Source organism: Microcaecilia unicolor, chromosome 2 (genome assembly GCF_901765095.1).
Source record: "Microcaecilia unicolor chromosome 2, aMicUni1.1, whole genome shotgun sequence".
Lineage (NCBI taxonomy): Eukaryota > Metazoa > Chordata > Amphibia > Gymnophiona > Siphonopidae > Microcaecilia > Microcaecilia unicolor.
In genome coordinates, this window is record NC_044032.1 from 228444323 (window position 1) to 228465321 (window position 20999).

General features: G+C 45.0%; 1 protein-coding gene across 1 annotated transcript in view; it reads right to left on the bottom strand.

Annotated features, from left to right (window-relative positions):
• Positions 1–6412: 6412 nt before the first annotated feature.
• The window catches only part of SHOC1 (shortage in chiasmata 1), a 93275-nt gene continuing 78688 nt past the window's right edge, over positions 6413–20999 (bottom strand). Inside the window, exon 4 of the mRNA XM_030193763.1 lies at positions 6413–6669. Coding sequence (XP_030049623.1) covers positions 6653–6669 — 17 coding nt within the window. The 3' untranslated portion in view covers positions 6413–6652. The remainder of the gene's footprint in view (positions 6670–20999) is intronic.

The following is a 20999-nucleotide window of genomic DNA, read 5'->3' on the forward strand; positions in this document are numbered from 1 at the left end:
CAAACAAAAAAAACCCTGTGCTTTCACTTGCAGAGGGTATGACCTCTGGAAGTTCCTTATCTGTCTCCATCCTATTGCCTATATTGCACTGTGGTTTTATATTTTTATGCTGGTATTGTCTTAAAGGGATTTTATAGAACTGTGTTTTGAACATCTGTGCTAGTGATTTCATTTTTTTATGCTGGAATTGTCTTAAAGGTGTTTTCAATGGAACTGTGTTTTAACCTGTGCCAAGTGTTTTAAACCTGTGACTTATCCAATCAATCTGGTTACATAGAATCTGGTGACTCTGGTGTCTGTTTTAAAGTTGCATTCTTTAGAATTGTGTGTTGAATCTACATTGCCAGAGACTTAATTCAATCAATTTGGTTACATAGCATCTGGTAACTCATAGCTCTGGAGGAGGGGCAGTTTATTTATTTATTTATTTATAACACTTATACCCCGCATTTTCCCACTCATTAGCAGGTTCAATGCGGCTTACATAGAATATCAGGTTTACAAAGTAACATAGAAAGGATATGGCTGTAATATAGTAGATAAAGAGGTGATCGTTTAGATAAGGGTAGGTAAGGTGGGTAAGGGAAGAGGATGGTAGAGGTTGGGGAGTGGGAGGAGGGTATGTATTGGGATTTGCATGTTGTTTAGTGTGGGAGAAAGTATATAGGGAGGAATAGGAATAGGGATGTACTTAGGATTAAATAGGGGAGCACATTCCAGGTTCTGTCTTCATAGTCTGATCTGGGTAGTGCACATGGACTCATAGTTTAAGTCGGGTCATTTGTGTAGGCTTGCTTGAAAAGATAAGTTTTTAGTAGCTTCCAGAAGGGTAGATGGTCAGTGACTATTCGAATGGATCTTGGTAAGGCGTTCCAGAGTTGGCTGCCTATAACGGAGAAGTTGGATGTGTAATATGTTTTGTACTTAAGTCCTTTGCAATTGGGAAGATGTAAGTTGAGATAAGTTTGAGAGGATTTAGAGGCGTTTTTAGCTGGAAGGTCAATCAGATTGTACATGTAGCCTGGGGTTTCTCTGTAGTGTGAGAATCAGAGAAGCCACAGAGCCCAGAATGCAGGGGGGAAGAGAGAAAAGCCAGAGTGGAAAAACTACAGATCCCAGAATGCATTGCGGGAGGGGAGGAGGCAGGAGCGTAGAGAACACAGATTTCAGACTGCCTGGAAGAATAGGAGAGAGGAGGACAAACGAGTACCTGAGCCACAGGAGAGGAAAGGAGAGGGGGCTGATTGGGAGATGGAACAGGCTGAGGAGAGGGTGGAACACCTGAGGGAGGGGGTGGAGAATGAGGGGATGGAATGGGAGGAGTTGGAGCAGGTGGGAGGAGAAGAGGAAATGGAGGTGGGAGAGGAAGTGGCTGGGGAAGAAGAGTGACTTCTAGAGGAGCCCAAAAGTATCAGAGGGGAATAATAGTCAGGAGAGATCCGGCGGGTGGTTGTCAAGAGGTAAAGTGTTGACAAGTGAGGGTGGTGGATCTTTAAAAGCCTGGTTAAGCTGTGCTGGGGAAAAAAGCCTAGCTAAGCTGAACGGTTTTGAGGCCTTGCTGAAGAGGGCGTTGTTGGAAAGCCTGGCTAGCCGAACTGTGTTTGAAGCCTGGCTAGCCGAACTGTGTTTGAAGCCTGGCTAGCTGAACTTTGTTGGAAGGCCGGGCTAGCCGAACTGTGTTTGAAGCCTGGCTAGCAGAACTGGGTTTAAAGCCTAGCTCAGTTGAACTGTTTTGAGGCCTTGCTGAAGAGGGCGGGGTGGGGAAGCCTGGCTAGCCGAACTGTGTTTGAAGCCTGGCTAGCCGAACTGTGTTTAAAGCCTGACTAGCTGAACTTTGTTTAAAAGACTGGCAAGCTGAACTGTGTTGCACCGCCTTGCTAGCGGAATTGTGTGGCAGTGAGAGCGAACTGCACGGACGAGTGTGGAGTCGGAAGCAGACAGCACGGATAAGTGAGAGAGACAATTATGCGGCCGGGAGGAGTGGCTGACAGTAGATAATCTTGTGAATCAGCGTGTGGACTTTGAAGTATATTCGTTCAGAAATGGGGAGCCAATGGAGCTTTTCACGGAGAGGTGTAGCACTCTCAAATCGCGACTATTAGAACGCCGGCGCCATCTTCGAAAAGGGGTGATCCCATTAAACAATAGTAGAGCTGGCGCTAGGAGAGGCTATAGGTAAGATTTTTGTATTCAAGATCTGTATATTATAAATTACCCTGGTTAGAGAAACTGTAAGAATTGGTTTTTCTACCGAAGGGAGAGTAAACTAATGTTATATATTGGGTTTTTCCATTATAGGGGAATGCCCTTGATAAGCTCATGGCTGAGCGAAACATGCATGTCGGGCAGCTGATCCCCTTGGTCTGATATTAAAAAGAGAAAAGATAAGTAAAATTAATAGATAAGACAGATAGTAAAATCTAATCAATCGGGTGTACCGATGAAGAAGTGGGTGCTAGTTACATTGCCATATTTACATCTTTGGCAGTGAGCACCGCTGAGGTCACCATAGTTGGGCAATCCTGAAAATACTGTTGGCTTGAAATGTGAATGTTTTGAATGCAAAATAACTAGAAAACCTAAAAAAGTTTCTTGAATAAATTTGCCTGAATAGACTTCTGCCTGATCCCATTGAGTCAAATTGATTGGGTTATAACATTTCATATTCGTTTTATGCAAAGGTGTCCTTAAAAAACAAAGCTGGTTAATTGCAAACTTTAAAAATGCATTTTGATTGGGAGAGATGCCAGACTCGAGAGGGAAAGAGAAGATAGAAAAGAGATACTGTACTATGATGGGAAGGGGAAAAGAGGGAGAGAGATGTTGAACTTTGAAGGGGAGCAGAGGAAAAGAGAGACTGGGGGTAGGGCCGCCGAGAGGGGGGGACGACAAAATTCCCCAGGCCCGGGCCTCCAGGAGGGGGCCCGGCGCTGCCGCCGCAGTCCGGCCCGCCCTCTGTCGCTCCATGGCATTGAACTTAAGCGCCTCACCTTTGAAAGAGCAGCAAGCAGCAGCAGACCACTCCTTCCTTCCGTGTCCCACCCTCGCCTGACATAACTTCTGCGAGGGCGGGACACGGAAGGAAGGAGTGGTCTGCCGCTGCTTGCTGCGCTTTCGAAGATGAGGCGCTTATGGTCAGTGCAAAGGGCCCGGGGGTGGAGAGAGGGCCCGGTGGCGGGTGGGCCCGGCGACCTCGGATGGGGGGGGCCCCGGGGGCGGCCTTGTCCCGGGTCTGGCCCAGTCTCTCGGGGGGGGGGGGGGGGGGGGTGAAAGGAGAGACTGGACCAAGAGAGGGAGGAAGGGAGAAAGTGCCAGGAGACAGAAAAGAGAGAAGGGAAAATGCTGATCTTGGGTAGGAGGAAGGAAGAGAAAGAGAGAGGATAAGCTAGATAAGGGGAGGGAGGACAGACCACAAAGAAAAAATGCTGGGCATGGAGGGAGCACAGGGACAGAGACACACAGGGTAATACTGGACATGGAGATGGGATAGTGATACAGAGGGCAGACGATGAACATAGGGAGGTAAATAGAGACAAGGACATAGAGGGGAGATGCTGGATAGGACAAATAAGGAATGCAGAGGGAAGAGGGATGGTGCAGAAGGAGAAAGAAGAAATGTTAAAAGGCCTGATAACCCTGACAAGAGAATTAGGAAGAAACAGAGAAAATAAAGAAAAAAAATCACTGGAATGAAAGCAAATGGAAAAAAAATGCTCAGACAACAAAAAAGGTAGAAAAAATGTTTTATTCTGACAATTTTTAATTGGAATATGTAATCTTTGGGAAATGTACATCTCAGATATTTTGCATTTCAGTTTCTATTTCTCTAATACTGATGTACATGCAGAGTTTGAGGTCTAGTTTTTTTGTCTTCTTATCTTGTTTTATAATTGGGTGAGGGTCTTTCTGTGTTTTTGCACAATGTGATCAAGGTGCAGTATTCTGCTAGCATGTAGTTTCTGTGACATATTTTGTTAGTGTTTAGTTTTTATGTAGGATCTGTTGCACTTTGAATTCTTCTGTTTTTCTCGCAGAAAATATATTGGTGTTCCAGGGTACAGACTTTTTATAGATAGGGTTGTAGCTATTTGAATCCTGGACATTTAATGCCGCTTTATGTTTTTCTACAAGAGGTTTGGAATGTGTTGGTTACTGGAGCTCTGAAGGGGTCTTTCTCCTCCCCTCCCATATCCACTACATTGGATCCCAGGGCCCATCAAGACCAAGTTACACCACTAGATTATCTGTAAACCTACCACATTAACAGACATATTGACATGATATGCCATAGAGAGAGTCATTTTCAAAGCGATTCAAGTGTAAAACAATACTTTAACTAGAAAAAAAATTGTATAAAGCTACCCTATATGCAGGAAAAGTTATGCACACATTTACTAGTTTATAGGTGGTGTTCCTAGGGGTGAGGTTGGGGCAGGTTTTACAGTTCAGTGAAGAATTTGAAAATTCAAAATTATATGCACATTTTACGCTGAACAATTGTACAGAGTCAAATGTAAATGTACAAATCAGGAGATGGCCGGCAATCTCTTGAACCCGGCCAAATCGGTATAATCGAAAGCCGATTTTGGCCGGCGCCAACTGCTTTCCGTAACGGAGCCGGCCAAACTTCAAGGGGGCGTTTCGGTAGGGTAGCGAAGGCGGGATGGGGGCGTGGTTATGAGATGGCCAGCTTCGCCCGATAATGGAAATAAGCCGGCTCTGACGAACATTTCGCTGGCTTCACTTGGTCCATTTATTTTTAGGACCAAGCCTCAAAAAAGTGCCCCAATTGACCAGATGACCACCAGAGGGAATTGGGGATCATCTCCCCTTACTTCCCCCCCAGTGGTCACCACCCCCTCCCACCCAAAAAAAAACAGAAAAAACAAATTTTTTTGCCAGCCTCTATGCCAGCCTCAAATGTCATACCCAGCTCCCTGACAGCAGTATGCAGGTCCCTGTAGCAGTATTTAGTGGGTGCAGTGCACTTCAGGCAGCTGGGCCCAGGCCCATCCCCCTCTGTTACACTTGTGGTGGTAAATGTTGAGCCCTCCCAAACCCCTCAAAACCCACTGTACCCACATGTAGGTGCCCCCCTTCATCCCTAAGAGCTATGGCAGTGATGTAAAGTTGTGGGGAGTGGGTTTGGGGGGGGGATTTGGGGGGGGGGGCTCAGCACACAAGGTAAGGGAGGTATGCACCTGGGAGCAATTTTTGAAGTTCACTGCAGTGCCCCCTAGGATGCCCGGTTGGTGTCCTGGCATGTCAAGGGGGCCAGTGCACTACAAATGCTGGCTCCTCCATGACCAAATGCCTTGCATTTGGTCGGGTTTGAGATTGCCGGCATTAGTTTAAATTATCGCCGGAAACCGATGCCGGCCATCTCTAAAGCCGGCCCAAATGCTGACATTTGGCCGGCTCCAACCGTATTATTGAAACAAAATATAGCCGGCTATCTTTTCAATAATACGGTTCGGCCACCGCTGTACCGCGCCAGCCATATAGATGGCTGGTGCCGTTCGATTATGCCCCTCCACGATACCTGGGCTACTTGGAGAATTCTTGCAAATTTACATCAGGAATGCATCTACTATATAAAAATATCCAAACATTGACAGGATTCAAATGCAATAGCAATAGTTTTGCTTAGAGACATAACTTGCTTATTCACTCCTACCCTAGTTGAAATCATTTTCAACTAACATTTTGACTCCAAATGCAACTTTAAGTGAGTTCCTTTATTCTCTAACTCCTGTTATTCTATCCTTTGTGCTCCACCTTTACTTATACCCTATGCTGTCTTACCAAGATGTTTTTATTATGTATTGTGTTGGCATGGTAAGAAGCATGCTATACCATATCATCTCACATAAACAGTGATGAAACAATCAACTTTTAATTAATATGAAATGGTAAAAATGATTAAAGCTCTTTCTATATAAAATGCATAACTGCTTTTCTTAACTACTCCTCTAAATCATCTCTAATACATATTTGCAAAGAATAGATCTTGTTTACATTGCTAACCTTAAACTGCTGTACATCTACATGGTTATTATGCAGCCGCTGAAGTATCTGGCACTGCAGCTCTGTGATCTTTTGGCTCATCTCTTGCTTTTTTTCTCTAATGTACCTCACAATTTCCAATTTTTTCCAGATGCCATCTAGACAGGAACCTAAAATGTTCCTGTACTTCTCTTTCACCCTGGACAAATATTCTGTTGTAAAACAATATACAGATAACTTACTTTAATTATTTAATCAGAAATCTCACAGGTGTTGCAAGGGATACAGTAGAAGGACAGAAACAAACACTGACATCAGTCGAATATAACACTGCTATCCAGAAACTGTTGTGCTGTCACCCAGAGGTGCAATTAACAAATTTATTCAAAGCACACTGACAAGAGAGCTCTAAAATGTGCTTCTCTCAGAGCTTTTTCCTGTTTATTTATGGGCTTACTTATAAACATATACAGAAAAGAAGGTAATTCCCCAATGCAAAAACAACAAAAGAGAGAAAAGGTGGGGGAGGACCAACCCAATTCCATCACAAGGGTAAACAAAATAAGTTTATTTAACAAATCCTTAAAATAAATGTTGACTGAACAGACTTGATGCAGATCTGCATTTCGGCGCAGAAGTGCCTGCCTCAGGAGTTGACAATATCTGCAAACATGACCAAAAAGCAAAAGAAAAATCATAAAAAACACACACATCTATCTATATAAACAAATCCATATTCATGTAAGAAAACAAATCCATATTCATATAAAAAGAGCATACAATATATGCAAAAATGACTGCATAAGTACAATACTACACTTAAAACTACTAAAAAGGAACCTTGAAATAATGTGATTACAAACGTGCATAAATCTGAGGCACATAAAATGAGCTGAAACAATATTTTAAAACTTTGCAAAATTCTGCAAACCATACTTCTCAAAATTAATACAATATAACTACTGTCTCTGGGCAATAATTACATTTTGATGCATATCTTCCCCAGGAGTAAGGGGTCATTCATAAATGATTCCACAATCTGAGAAAGGAATGCGGTTGAGACTTTTGTGATGTGTGAAGGGGAGGGGCCTTGAACTATCATTACAGAATCTTATATTTCAACAGTTTTTATTGATGACAACTCAAAGTACAAATCCACCTTAACATAGCAGCATCAAAACAATTGTACAAAGCTCAGTGGAATAACACTTCAAGCATACAACATTACGTACAGCCATCAAATCAATATATATAAATGGCGAGTGTCGTACTCACTCGCAAATGCGCAGTAGAGACCCTCTCTGCCCCGCCCCCGCGTCAATACGTGTGACGGGGCAGAACAGAGAGGGTCTCTACTGCGCATTTACGAGGGACACCGCCGTCGCTAACGCTCCCCCCACCCGGAGTCGCCGCCGCCACCCACGTTCCACCTGGTCGGGCCCTCGCTCCGCTATTGAAACAGCGAGGGCACGCAGCACACAGCTCTGCTGAGCTGCCGTCGGCCTTCCTTCTTCTTCTCTGCCTGTGTCCCACCCTCGACGACGTTACGTCACATGAGGGCGGGACACAGGCAGAGAAGGAAGGCCACGGCAGCTCAGCAGTAGTGCTGCGTGCCCTCGCTGTTTCAATAGCGGAGCGAGGGCCCGACCGGGTGGAAGGTGGGTGGCGACGGCTCCGGAGGGGGACGAACTCGGAGGGGGAGCGGCAGCGGCGAACTCGGCGGTGGGGTGGGGGGCCTTTCAACCCCCTCTCCTATACTAGCCCGTTTTTACGAGCTGAACGGCTAGTTTTGTAATATAGCACTTATCCCTCCCTCCCCCCAAACCATGTTCTGTATTTAACATTTATGTATTAACTATTATGGATGAAAACGCATGACTAGCAATTCCTTATTAAACAATAAAAGTCTGATAACAAATAATTCTATCATAACCCATAAACTTCTATATTAAACTCCAATAATTGTGTCTCGTATTTTGCTCTGTGTATTATTACCTCATTTAAATCCCAACAATGTTTACAGACGAGACTTCTGAATATGTTTCTTCAAAGGAGACTTCTCCAAGCTATTATTAAATGTAACTCTTCAATTTACATAGAATATTACCTTTTCCAAAACTATATCCCCTTCCCCCCTCCCCCACCTCCCTCCCCTCTATCCTCTTAAACCAACTTTTTACTTCATGGCGTTCCTCTACCTCTCCCCTCAGTATAATTATCAGAGTGTAGGTTAACGTGTCCGGTTTCCCTTGGCACTTTACACCATTTTCTGAGGTGGACTCCTATAACTATGCATACTCCAACTAACCACCCCCACTCCCAAAATATTTAGCCTCTCCCTCCTTCCTTCTCATGGCACGGTCAGATTATTGAGCACTGCACTTCGTGCTTTATGAGAAATATTTTGCAAGTATCTGTTCTAAATGGAAATGAATGCTTTTCTTTTCTTTGGGGTGCCTCGTGCTGCTCTAGCCTCCCATAACATCAACTCGTTCATTATAGAATCTTAATATACCCCACTATGATTTTGTACTGCTTAGCCTAGTTTGATATTCAATATTGAACTCATCATAAGCCTGGGTTGGTGTTACCTCTTTCATCTAGATGACTGCCATAGTGATACTGCGGCATCTGCTCAGTTCTCTATTTATTGGTGCCATCTTTCATTCAACCTTATTGCATGCACTTCATCCAGGAGCATTTGTTGCAATAAACATAGATCAGATTATGCTGAATAAAGTGATGAATGTCAGCCTTTGTAGTTTTTTTGGTAGTGTGGATTTTCAGCAAGATCTCAGTCTACAATTATTATAAAAAGTTATTAACCTATATTATAGTGTGGCTCGGCTGTTGTCAAGGACGTGACACTGATCTAGTTTCAGCTGGCCATGCTCTGGCCAGGCTAGTAATAAAATGACACACAGTCTGACCTCCATCCAAGCAGGTTAAGCTGTGTCTTTCAGAGTGTAAGCCAGTTTCAGTCTAAGGTTGATACATCAGTATACTGGGCTGACCTATAAAGACCTGAAGAAGCTAAGGGATGCTGTAGCCAACCACTCCTATTGCTGATATCAACAGGGGACGATTAACAAGATGTTTGTCCCTAGGCAAACATACATTTGTGGGTCCCTTCCTACTCCTATTTTACTTGGTTTCTCCCTCCTCCCCATCACATTCATTTTTCCTGCCTTCTGTCCCCCATCTTTTCATTCATGGTCTTCCTCTCATCATTTCACCACTCCAGAAGTAGCATGGAAAATGAATAGTCTTGCTGTGGGTGTGGTGGCAGTAACAGTTTGTGAGTAAGCATGGGGACTAGGCAAGCACATGCTTTGAATGGAGAATGGAGTGGCTCAGTTCTCTATTTAATGGCGCCACTGATATAGATGTAAATGATGGGATATTTTAGGACTGGTCTAAAACCCCTTTCCTGTAACTGGGCAACTTGGCAGGTCTCTAGCTCTAAACAATGAGGGACTGATCCTATCTGACGATCACTATGAAAGTCATTTAGATGAAAGAGATAACACAGGAAGACCTGGATGAAATTTGATCATAGCTGATAGTTGACAATTATCTAACTTTTGCTGAATATACTGAACTAGTGAAATTGGAGCTTGTGGAGCAAAATTTGTTGCCCAGAGATCAAAACTGGTGGTATATCCATGTGTGATCAAGCCAAAACCTGAAATGTGGTGATGAAAAGTGCTGTTTAAAACCATGGAGCTCACATTTCAGTGGGATTACAGACAAATTTCTTCCATCCCCCTTACCTACAGTTCAAATTAGTAAAGGACTTAAGATTCCTGAATGAATGGTAGATGGAACAACATACAAATTTCCATCCCTATTTATGGCTTTGAGTTTGAAGGTCAACATCATCCTTCACTGTTCAGGTACAATATTTCACAATATTCTATATTATCTATACTGTCTATCAATCCAGTCTGTATTCTGTGACAAGGGGGCTCATTTTCTAAGCATTTAGACACACAAAAGTACCATATAGAATATGCCATCACTATTTTGTATCTTGATGTTGCAAAACCACACAGCCATGCACAATCATCAGTCTGTTCTGGCTAAATTAGTCAGACTTTTGAAAGTGGCTGCTTGTCAGAAACATGAAATGATGGTAATTATAGTGCAGGTGTAGCATGATATAAGTTTAATTCTGAGTTATTGATTTTGCTGGATCAGATCCAAATCATATAAAATATACAGCTGCAAAGACTTTACTCCCCCCCCCCCCTCCTCTGGAAAACTACTGAGAAGCTGGGTGAATACCTAAGGCCATCAACACCTCTCCAAAAATAGCAGCACCTAACAAAAGACTATACCTCCACCTATTCTCAGACAAGGACTAAGCCCATCTAAGCTCAATCACTCTCAGACAATGGACTAGCAGATGTCCAGGCAGGAAGTCTTATGATGTCATTGAACATGTAACCTGTTACCATGCTCCATCTCAAAACTAGATGCCCAGGAGCTTTCTAATTGGACCAAGGACAACCACCTGACGCGAGTCTAAAAATAGCCTGGTAGATAAATGCCCAGTTCAGACACTTAAAAGCAGGGGCTCTTTCTTTAGAAGGATAGTTCTTCCTGGCTGCTCCTGTCCTAGTCGCCGCTGCCCTGATGTGATTAAATCTAAAAGCAGGCTAGAATCTCCTGGAATCCTGACTTCTCAAGCTGGACATCACATCCACCTGAAAGAAACAGCTTCTACTACTACTACTACTACTATTTAGCATTTCTATAGCGCTACAAGGCATACGCAGCGCTGCACAAACATAGAAGAAAGACAGTCCCTGCTCAAAGAGCTTACAATCTAATAGACAAAAAATAAAGTAATCAAATCAATTATTGTGTACAAGAAGGAGGAGGGTAGGTGGAGGCAGGTGGTTACGAGTCAAAAGCAATGTTAAAGAGGTGGGCTTTCAGTCTAGATTTAAAGGTGGCCAAGGAAGGGGCAAGACGTAGGGGCTCAGGAAGTTTATTCCAGGCATAGGGTGCAGCGAGACAGAAGGCGCAAAGTCTGGAGTTGGCAGTAGTGGAGAAGGGAACAGATAAGAAGGATTTATCCATGGAGCGGAGTGCACGGGAAGGGGTGTAGGGAAGGACGAGTGTGGAGAGATACTGGGGAGCAGCAGAGTGAGTACATTTATAGGTTAGTAGAAGAAGTTTGAACAGGATGCGAAAACGGATAGGGAGCCAGTGAAGCGACTTAAGGAGAGGGGTAGTATGAGTAAAGCAACCCTGGCGGAAGACGAGACGGGCAGCAGAGTTTTGAACCGATTGGAGAGGGGAGAGGTGACTAAGTGGGAGGCCAGCAAGAAACAGATTGCAGTAGTCTAAACGAGAGGTGACAAGGGTGTGGATGAGGGTATTGGTAGAGTGCTCGGAAAGAAAGGGGCGGATTTTACGGATGTTGTAAAGAAAGAAACGACAGGTCTTGGCGGTCTGCTGGATGTGAGCAGAGAAGGAGAGAGAAGAGTCAAAGATGACCCCAAGGTTTCGAGCCGAGGAGACAGGGAGAATGAGAGAGCCATCAACAGAAATAGAAAACGGGGGGAGTGGGGAGGTGGGTTTGGGGGGAAAAATGAGAAGTTCGGTTTTGGTCATGTTTAATTTCAGGTGGCGTTGAGACATCCAGATAGCTATGTCAGACAAGCACGCTGAAACTTTGGTTTGGATGCAAGGTGAGATATCAGGGATAGAAAGGTAGATTTGGGAGTCATCAGCATAGAGATGGTAGGAAAAGCCATGGGATGAGATTAATGAACCAAGGGAAGAAGTGTAGATAGAAAAGAGGAGGGGACCAAGAACAGAACCCTGAGGTACGCCGACAGGCAGAGGGATAGAAGTAGAAGAGGATCCACCAGAGTGAACACTAAAGGTGCGGAGGGAGAGGTAGGAAGAGAACCAGGAGAAGACAGAGCCCTGGAATCCAAGTGAGGACAGGATATCGAGGAGTATGCTGTGATCAACAGTGTCAAAAGCAGCGGAAAGATCAAGAAGAATGAGGATGGAATAGAGACCTCTGGATTTAGCCAGTAATAGGCCACTGGAGACTTTAGTAAGAGCAGTTTCGGTTGAGTGGAGAGGGCGAAAACCAGATTGTAGTGGGTCAAGAATAGCATGTGAGGAGAGAAAATCAAGGCAGCGGCGGTGAACAGCAAGCTCAAGTAATTTGGAGAGAAAAGGGAGGAGGGAGATGGGTCGGTAATTAGAGGGACAAGTAGGGTCGAGTGAAGGCTTCTTAAGGAGAGGTGTGACCACAGCATATTTAAAGGCAGTAGGGACAGTTGCAGTGGAAAGTGAGAGGTTGAGAATGTGACAGATAAAAGGAATAAGAGCAGGTGAGATGGCATTAAGAAGGTGGGTGGGAATGGGATCAGAGGAACAGGTGGTACATTTTGAGGAAGAAAGAAGAAGTGTAGTTTCCTCTATAGTAACTTCAGGAAAGGAGGAAAAAGAATGAGGGGAAGGGACTAGTGGAGGGAGAGGAGGCTCCATCAGACAGCAAATCTACAAGGAAACTTCCTGTTCCAGCAAGGATCTCCTGCATCACTCTCCATAGCAGCCTCCATCAATGTGAGTTATCCAGCTTCATTTACAATCAAACCTGTTATTTTGTAGCATACTTCCATTGGTAAAAGATCCTCTCTAAAATTGCCTCTCTATTGTAAACTTGTTACCTTGCCTGTATTAGAAATAAACATTTTCTTTTTAAAGTTAACTATCTGGCCTTTATATTGGGAAAAGCACATGTCCTCACATGTGCAAGCTCCAAATACTTTAAGCACATGTTCCTAAACGTACAATGCAGGTTAATGTAATTAATTCAAATTTAGTGTATTTACTTCCCCTTTTCCTTACATATGCTTATCTTATTACCTTATAGGTAATTGGGGGATAATAAAACAGAATAGAATCAAAATATATCTTAAAACTTAGAAATACAGCACATGTTGCGACCACATGCTCTGAGCGATCCCCTCTATTCTTAAATATCATTTTGGAACTGTAACATTTCCTGTAACATTTTTAATTGAGAGTGACATGAAGATCTGAATTTGTATGCTTCCAGAGATAAAGGTTAATGCTAGCAGGCTTCCTATCTGCATAATGGCAGATCACTTTTTCACTACAATGGCAGGATGAATGAGTAATTAAGTCATAGCACAACTCAGCAAATTCAGCATTATATGGTGTTTGTAACAATGAATTTATTACAAACAACTTGAAATAGTGTTGCCTTTGTTGTTTCTAGCAGGCCTAAAAATTATTTTTGATTATTCTTGGAGGAATTCTGTGCAACTGCACAATGCAGAATTTGTGCAGAATTCTCTGTAGGCACTGGAAAAGGCAGCTCTCCTCAAATTCACTCCTCCTTCTCTGCAGAGATCATGTGATAAGAGGAGGAGGAAGAAAATGGCTGTGCATGAGGCTGCCTCCTCCTCCAACGTATACCTTACTGCTCATTTGAACCACAGGGTTGAAGGGGGGAAGCCTGTGCAGTTCACATGAACAGTCAAGGCTTAGAACTACACAGGAGAAGGTAGTGGCCCAATGTACAGTTGTACTCCTCCTCTTCTTGATGGACGATTGGAGCAGGGAAGGCAGGCCAAGCTCAAGTGGGGAAAGTACAACAAAGGGGTGAGGATCATTGAAGCAGGTTGGGGGGAGTGCCATGGGAGAAGGGAGAGAGTAAGTCTGAGTGTGTGCCATGGGGATGGGGAAGAGTTGCACAGGGACAGAAATCTTACCCATCCCCGCCCATCCCTGCTGGAATCTTACCCGTCCCCACTGGAATCTTACCCATCCCCGCAAAAATTTAACCCATCCCAACCCATCCCCGTAAAAATTTAATGGTACATAAAAGAAAATTCCAGTCAGCTCCCTCAGTCTCTCTCTGGATTTGAGCCACAGCACGGTAGGCAAGGAAGGAACGGAAGTTGGAACTTGGACACTCTGGTGCGCACATGTAAGATTTGTCTCTGATTCACTGGCACTGTGTGCTGAGAGGTTGCCACATGCAAGCGCCAGTAGGTCAGGTGACATCTGATTCTCATGCCTGTGTCAGAGCTGAGGTCTGTGCACCAGCCTGGGAGCAAAGAGGATTAATAGTAATGTGGAGGGGCATAATCAAACGTCGCTGGCAATCTATTTTGGCGGCGGCACTACAGCTGGCCGGAACTGTATTATCGAAGAAGATGGCCGGCCATCTTTTTTTTCGATAATATGGTGTAGCCTGGCCAAATGCCAGAGTTCGCCGGGTTTGAGATGGCTGGTTTTGTTTTTCAGCGATAATGAAAAAAAATGCCGGCGATCTCAAACCCGGCGAAATCCAAGGCATTTGGTCATGGGAGGAGCCAACATTTGTAGTGCACTGGTCCCCCTGACATGCCAGGACACCAACCAGGCACCCTAGGGGGCACTTCTAAAAATATTTGAAAAATATACAAATAGCTCCCAGGTGCATAGCTCCCTTACCTTTGGTGCTGAGCCCCCCAAATCCCCCCCAAACCCACTCCCCACAACTCTACACCACTACCATTGCCCTTATGGGTGAAGGGGAGCCACCTACATGTGGGTATAGTGGGTTTTGGGGGGGGGGGGGTTGGAGGGCTCAACACTTAGCACCACAAGTGTAACAGGTAGGGGAGGGATGGACCTGGGTCTGCCTGCCTGAACTGCACCCATTAAAAACTGCTCCAGGGACTTGCATACTGCTGTCATGGAGCTGGGTATGACATTTGAGGCTGGCAAGGGGTTGGCGACCACTGGGGGAGTATGGGGAGGTCATCCCCCATTCCCTCCAGTGGTCATCTGGTCAATTGGGGCACCTTTTTGAGGCTTGGTCGTGAAAATTAAAGGACCAAGTAAACCCGGCAAAATACTGATTAACGCCGGGTTTTCTTTTCCATTATCCGCAAAAGCCGGCCATCTGGTAGCCACGCCCATGCCCCGCCTTCGCTTCGCCACTGACACGCCCCCTTGAACTTTCGCCAGTGCGACGGGAAAGCGGCGATTGTGTCAAAAAAGCAGCTTTCGATTATACCGATTTCGCCGCTTTTCTGAGATCGCCGGCCATCTCCCGATTTATGTCGGAAGATTGCCGGCAATCACTTTCGAAAATAAGCCTGATAGTAAGTGACAGCAAATAGACCTGAATGGTCCATCCACTCTGCCCAATAGTCACACTCATTATCAATTCATCATTAAATCAACGAGTGTGATATTATATACTTGATTATGGTCTTTCTTTCGTGTTTCTGGAACAACGACCACAGAAGTCTATCTGGCCCTATCCTTATGTTCCAACTGCTAGAGTTGCCGTTGAAGCCCACTCCAGTCTATTCGTCTTCTCATTTGTGGGACACAGACTGTAAAAATCTGTCCAGCACTGTCCTCATGTTCCAGCCACTGAAGATGCTGTCTAAGCCTTTTCCAGCCCATCCTAAACCATATTGCCATGTATGAGACACAGACCATACAAGTTTGCCAGGTAGCAGCCCTAGTTCATCACAGCCAGAGTTGCCATCTAAGCGTCACTTGATACAGCCACACACATGCAGCCATTTAAGATTAGGTTATATATAACTTCCATTTTCTAATTAGAGATCCTCTGTGTTCATCCCACGCCTTTTTGAATTCCGTCATCATTTGTGACTCTACCACCTCCTTAATGGAAGACTTTCCACATTTGTGCTGTTAAACCAAGGAAGAAGAGGAGGAGGAGGAGACAGCATTCAAAGAACTTGGTATTCGGCAGATGAGAGGCTGGTGCAGGTGCAGCTTATACTTCCATGGGAAACCCGCTGAACTGCTTCCATCCCTGCGGGAGCCCCGCAGAACTGCTTCCATCCTGTTCCCGCAAACCCCATTCCCGTGCAGCTCTCTAATGGGGAAGAACAAGGCTGAGTTTATGCAATAGGGATGAGACAAGGGGCAAAGCAAGGTGAGTGTGCAGTAGGAATTGGGAGGGGGGCAGTTCAAGGACATGGGTATGGGGGGGTGGCAGAAAAAGCACCATGAGAAGGGGTGTGGCAGAGAAAGCTAAGTGTGTTGTGTGGATGGGAGAGGCAGCAGAGAAAGCTGAGATTGTGCCATGGGAGTGGAGCAAGCTCAGTGTGCCACTAGTGTGTATGTGAGTTGTGACAAGGCTACATCCCAGATAGATAGAATGAAGCAGCAAAACCCTAAACTACAGCTATCAGAAGTCATGGCAGGCAGGAAGGAAGGTAGAGGGTGATCATGAAAGAAGGGAGTGCATTTCCAGTCCCAGCAGGGGGAGCCCTGGGGATAGGCAAGCTGGCCATATACCATCTCCGACCACAAGAGGGAGGGAAAATGAAGGAGCCCAGTTCCCCTGGACCCGCAATCAGTTTATCATGCAGCCTACCTGTAATAGAGAAGGGTGGGGTGAGAAGCAGGAGGAGGATTGGATGGATTGTATGGAAGAGGGGGTTAATCAGGCTGTGCAGGAGGAAGAAACCTCAATGGAAAGGGAGCTTGAGAGCACTGAGGAGCGCATCACCTGAAGGTTTGCAAATCTACATTGTTTTGGAATTTATTTTGATTTAAACCCTGCTTAAATAGAGAAGCCTGTTTTCTTTTGTGGGACCTGTTTGCTTTAGGGAAACCCTGAATGTTGGAAAGTTTGTTGGGAGAATTACAAACCTGTTCCCCAAACTGAAACCTGATTATTCTGAGAAACTCTGTTGAATTTGAAAGGCTTGTTTATGAAGGAGGACTGCCTGGTGGGAAGGGGGGGGGGGAATCCTGCTTGGGGGCAAGTACTGTTTGTTTGCTACTGACTTTGACAAAAAAGGAGGGATTTCAAAAGGACTATTGCAGCCCCCTCAGGGAAGGGGGCAGAGACTTTGTGTTTAGTGGGCTGGTGTACTAAGCAAGGCAGAACAGCCCTGCCTGAGAAGCCCTAACCCAGGGCTCTGGAGTGAAGTTTTGGTCATTAACCTGGAAAAATAAAGGAATGTTTTGAAGTATCCACTGGTGGCAGTTTGTGAAGATCTTGCTATTCGCGGGTATTTAGACCCTTGAAGCTTGTTAACTGGGAGCTTCAATGTCTTGTTGTATAACCTTGGCACACCAGAACACACCTGAAGTCTCTATTATTTTCTGAAATTTCTTTATTGCATAAACAAGGGTAATTTACTCACAGTCAGATGTTCAGAGGTATGGTCCCAGGTCACAGAGACTCCTTAGTGCTGAGGGATGTATCAGTAGTTGGAGATAGAGGTCTAAAAGAAGGCAGTTCTATTGCAGAGGTGAGAGACGGTTGAGATCAGGTAGAAATAGCTCAGCGCTGGGTGACTGGAATGTGCAATAGCTCGTTAGGGAGGAGATATATTCAAGATAAAAACCCAAGTTCATTCCAGGGAGTCAGGAGCAGGACAAGCACTGGCCAGAAGCGAGATGGTGAAATGCCTCGTGGCCAGAGAGGCAAGGGGGGGGGGGGGGGGTCAAGAAGGCTCACAAGCCCAGGGAGGAGGAGTTAAAGACCAATCGGGACAGAGCCTGCCGTAGGGTGGCAAGGGTGGTCCAAGAAGACGGCCCCCGATTGGAGGGAGAGGTCATGCCTAGCTGACCTCCCAAGACAGAGTTAGTAAGAAAAAATGACAGCAGTTAGACAAATGGGCCAAGCTTGGCTGAGAAAGAGAGGAGGTCTAGGTAGGGGGACCCAAACCAATGGTAACAGCTCTTATACAAATAGGCAAGTGCGTCTGCATTTACCTGCAAACTACATTACCCACAATGCATTGCTCCCGTAACCTTGCAGTGAGAACTGCAACCATGAAAGTCCTTAGACATGAGAGTAGCAGTAAAGGCATTAAACACATTTTAGGATCACATTATGAACTAGTGCAAGGCTGTCGGGGGACAGAACAGCGGGAGGCGGCTTCCTCCCCCATACTGGAGCAGCGGGCCCATTTACAGAGTGTGTGGGAGAAACATTAACCTTAAGGATGTCCCATGGGGGAGGGTGGGGAAGAGAAACAATGAAAGATAGAGAGGAAGGGGAGGAGAAATAATGACAGGAGGGGCTACTTGCCTGGGGATAGGAAGAAAAGATGGTAGGGGTACTGCATACATATGACTTTGGAGGCAGACAGAATTAGGGGTCTTGCTCAGAATTAGAGGTAAAGAGAACTGCAGTTGGAGTGAGATATGGGACTGAAGAGGGGAAATGCAGGAAGGCATTTTAAGCCTTATGATGGAGAATTCTATGCAAAAAAAAACTATGCAGAATTTTAAAATATTGTGTGAATTTAGAATTTTTTTTGCACAGAATTCTCCCAGGAGCACATGATTTATATGAGTAAACTAGAATAGATAATACTTTTGCTTTCTTAAACAGTGACAACTAGCTTTTATTGGAATTTAATTTGTTTGAAGTGGAATAAAGTTGATAATCTAATATGATTGGTTAACATCGAAGCCTGAAATGTTCTTCTGCCATAAGAGTTCAATGTTCTAGCTTCTCTGCGTGGACGAACACCAGCATCAGATCTCATACTACAAGTATGTTTTAAAGCAGATTCTACAACTAAGGAACGGTAAGGTAACTGCGTTTTTTCAAATCCAGTGCATTTCTGTATCCTGTACATTGTATCAATTTTCTTTTGAGCAACTTGAACTGTCAGTGGAGTTTCCCAGTTTTTGATCAGAGTATTTTTCATAATTGTATAAAGTGGAACAGTGATTCCTTTTCTAGGAGGGAAATCATAATCTAGAACTTCAAATAGTTCTGAACCAGATTCCTCCTTTGTATCCAATTTGAAAGGTATGGCTTAGGCCATCTCACGGACAAAGCCATGGAAGGATATACTTTGTGGAGGAGACCTATGTCTCACGTGGCAGAGAAGGATCAGATGGGATGCCATAGGACTCCTCAGTTGAGAGGTCTTGTGGGTCCTGATCTGTCTCCCAGGAGAGTCCGAGCCTGATTCTTCAAAGTACTGTTTTTGGGAAGTACATGAATGAGAGTGTTGACTAAAGCGTCGGCTCTATGTCGAGGTGCGTCGAGGCAGATGAATCTCCAAGGTTGGATGTCAACACATGTGTTGGTCAGGTTCAGATGATTGACTTGAAGCTGGTGTGTGAGACCTCTCCCCTGACTGTCTCTCCAATGTATCGATGGGCTGGGCTGAGGTTGGCACAAGCACCCTGTATATCTGTATGGACTGCAAAAGCAATAGTCGTGAGAGCTCCTCCTTGAGCATAACCTGAATTTCCTCCTGTAGAGTAGGTATCAGTACCAGTTGAGAAAGCAGTGTGGATGCAGCCTGAGTTATAGCCTATGCAAGCATAGGAGATCTTGAAGACCTCAAAGGCTCTTCACATCAAGTTAGAGGGAAGGAGAGCGGTCACTGTGTTATGGACGCTTCCCGTGCATCGATGATGTATAGTCAGGGGAGGTGTTGGCAGAGTGCCTGGAGAGAGAAAAATGGCGATGCGTCTTAGGTTTTTACGCTGCAGGTCCCTTGATGCACACAGCATTGAAAAAGAGGACATATAGTCCTTCCAAGGGTGTAGTACTGAGTCAGATGTCAGATCCTCTCAACGTAGTGTCCTCAGTGTCGAGTGATGAATCCTCTGCTATGCTCGATGCTGATGCAGAACCAAAAGGTTTTTCACATTGGTCTCTGTGGGCCTTAAGGGTCCTCGCTTGCATATGCAGGCAGAAGCTACAGTTTATGTCCTGGTGCTCCGGAGCTAAGCACTGAAAATACCAGTTATGGGCTTAGAGGTCCCCAAAGGCTGAAAAGTTAAAAAATGAAAAATAATTTTAAAAATGAATAAACTGAACAAAATTAATAAAGAAAATGAAGAATATGAAGAAAAAATATCCTGAAAAAGGGAAGGCACCAAAAGGAAAAAATTTGCGCACAGAGGAGAGATTAGAAAACCAACCTCTCTGCTCCGCAGATAACGATGGACTGCTTGTCCCGCACTCGAGCGTCAGGCAGGAATGCACCCTCGCATATGAGGAGGGGGTATTGCCTCACAGTTTTAAAGAAACAGTGCACTATGGTAGTGTCTGCACCAGGCTCTATGGATGATTTCACCCACATGTGAGAATATTATGCCTGCTTGTCTTCGGAGAATGCTGAAATAATTTTGTGCTTCATATATAATGGTCCTTAAAACATTTTCCAAATACTTTGGTATAGAGAGTTTGAGAGTAAGGTTCTTTGGATACTGGCATGGGCGTAGACTGGGGGGGGGCAGTGCCCCCCCCAAACGATGACGACTTACTGGAAGTTGCTACGGTGAGCTGGCGGGCGGGGCGCCAGTAGTAAAAGCAACAAACAGGCACGCTCGTCTCCATCCGCTTCCCTGCCCTCTCAGCGTCCCGACCGAAAGGAAATGACATCAGAGGAAGGCGGGACGCAGAGAGGGCAGGGAAGCGGACGGAGACGAGTGTGCCTGCTTGCTGCTTTTACAACCTCCGCTCGCTCGGCCGCCCGCCCGTTCGCCGCTGGAGTGGAAATGCTGGCACCTGTCTAGTCCACGGTAAGGAAGGAAGCCATTTGGTAAGTCTCTGCTTCCACTCCCCCGCGCAGCCGTCGCCGTTCACTCAAACGCAGCAAGCAAACCTGTGAGCTGCTGCATCCACGTTGTCATTGCTGTGAAGGGGGAGGGGGGGAAGACACTGGATAGAATGGGGAAGGGGATGGATAGAAACAAGAAAGGGAGTGGGTAAATACTACTGAAGAGGAAGAGGGAATGCTGGGTAAGGAGGAAGAAAGGAAGGAAGGGAGAAAGAGCTGGCTTGATATTCCCAAAACTTTTTCCCTTCCTTCCTCCATATTAGCATATTCATTTGCATATATATATATATATATATATATATATATATATATATATATATATATATGCAAATGAATATTCTAATATGCTCCGCCCCATCCTTTGCCCCCCCCAAATGAAACAGTCAAACTACGCCCATGGATACTGGC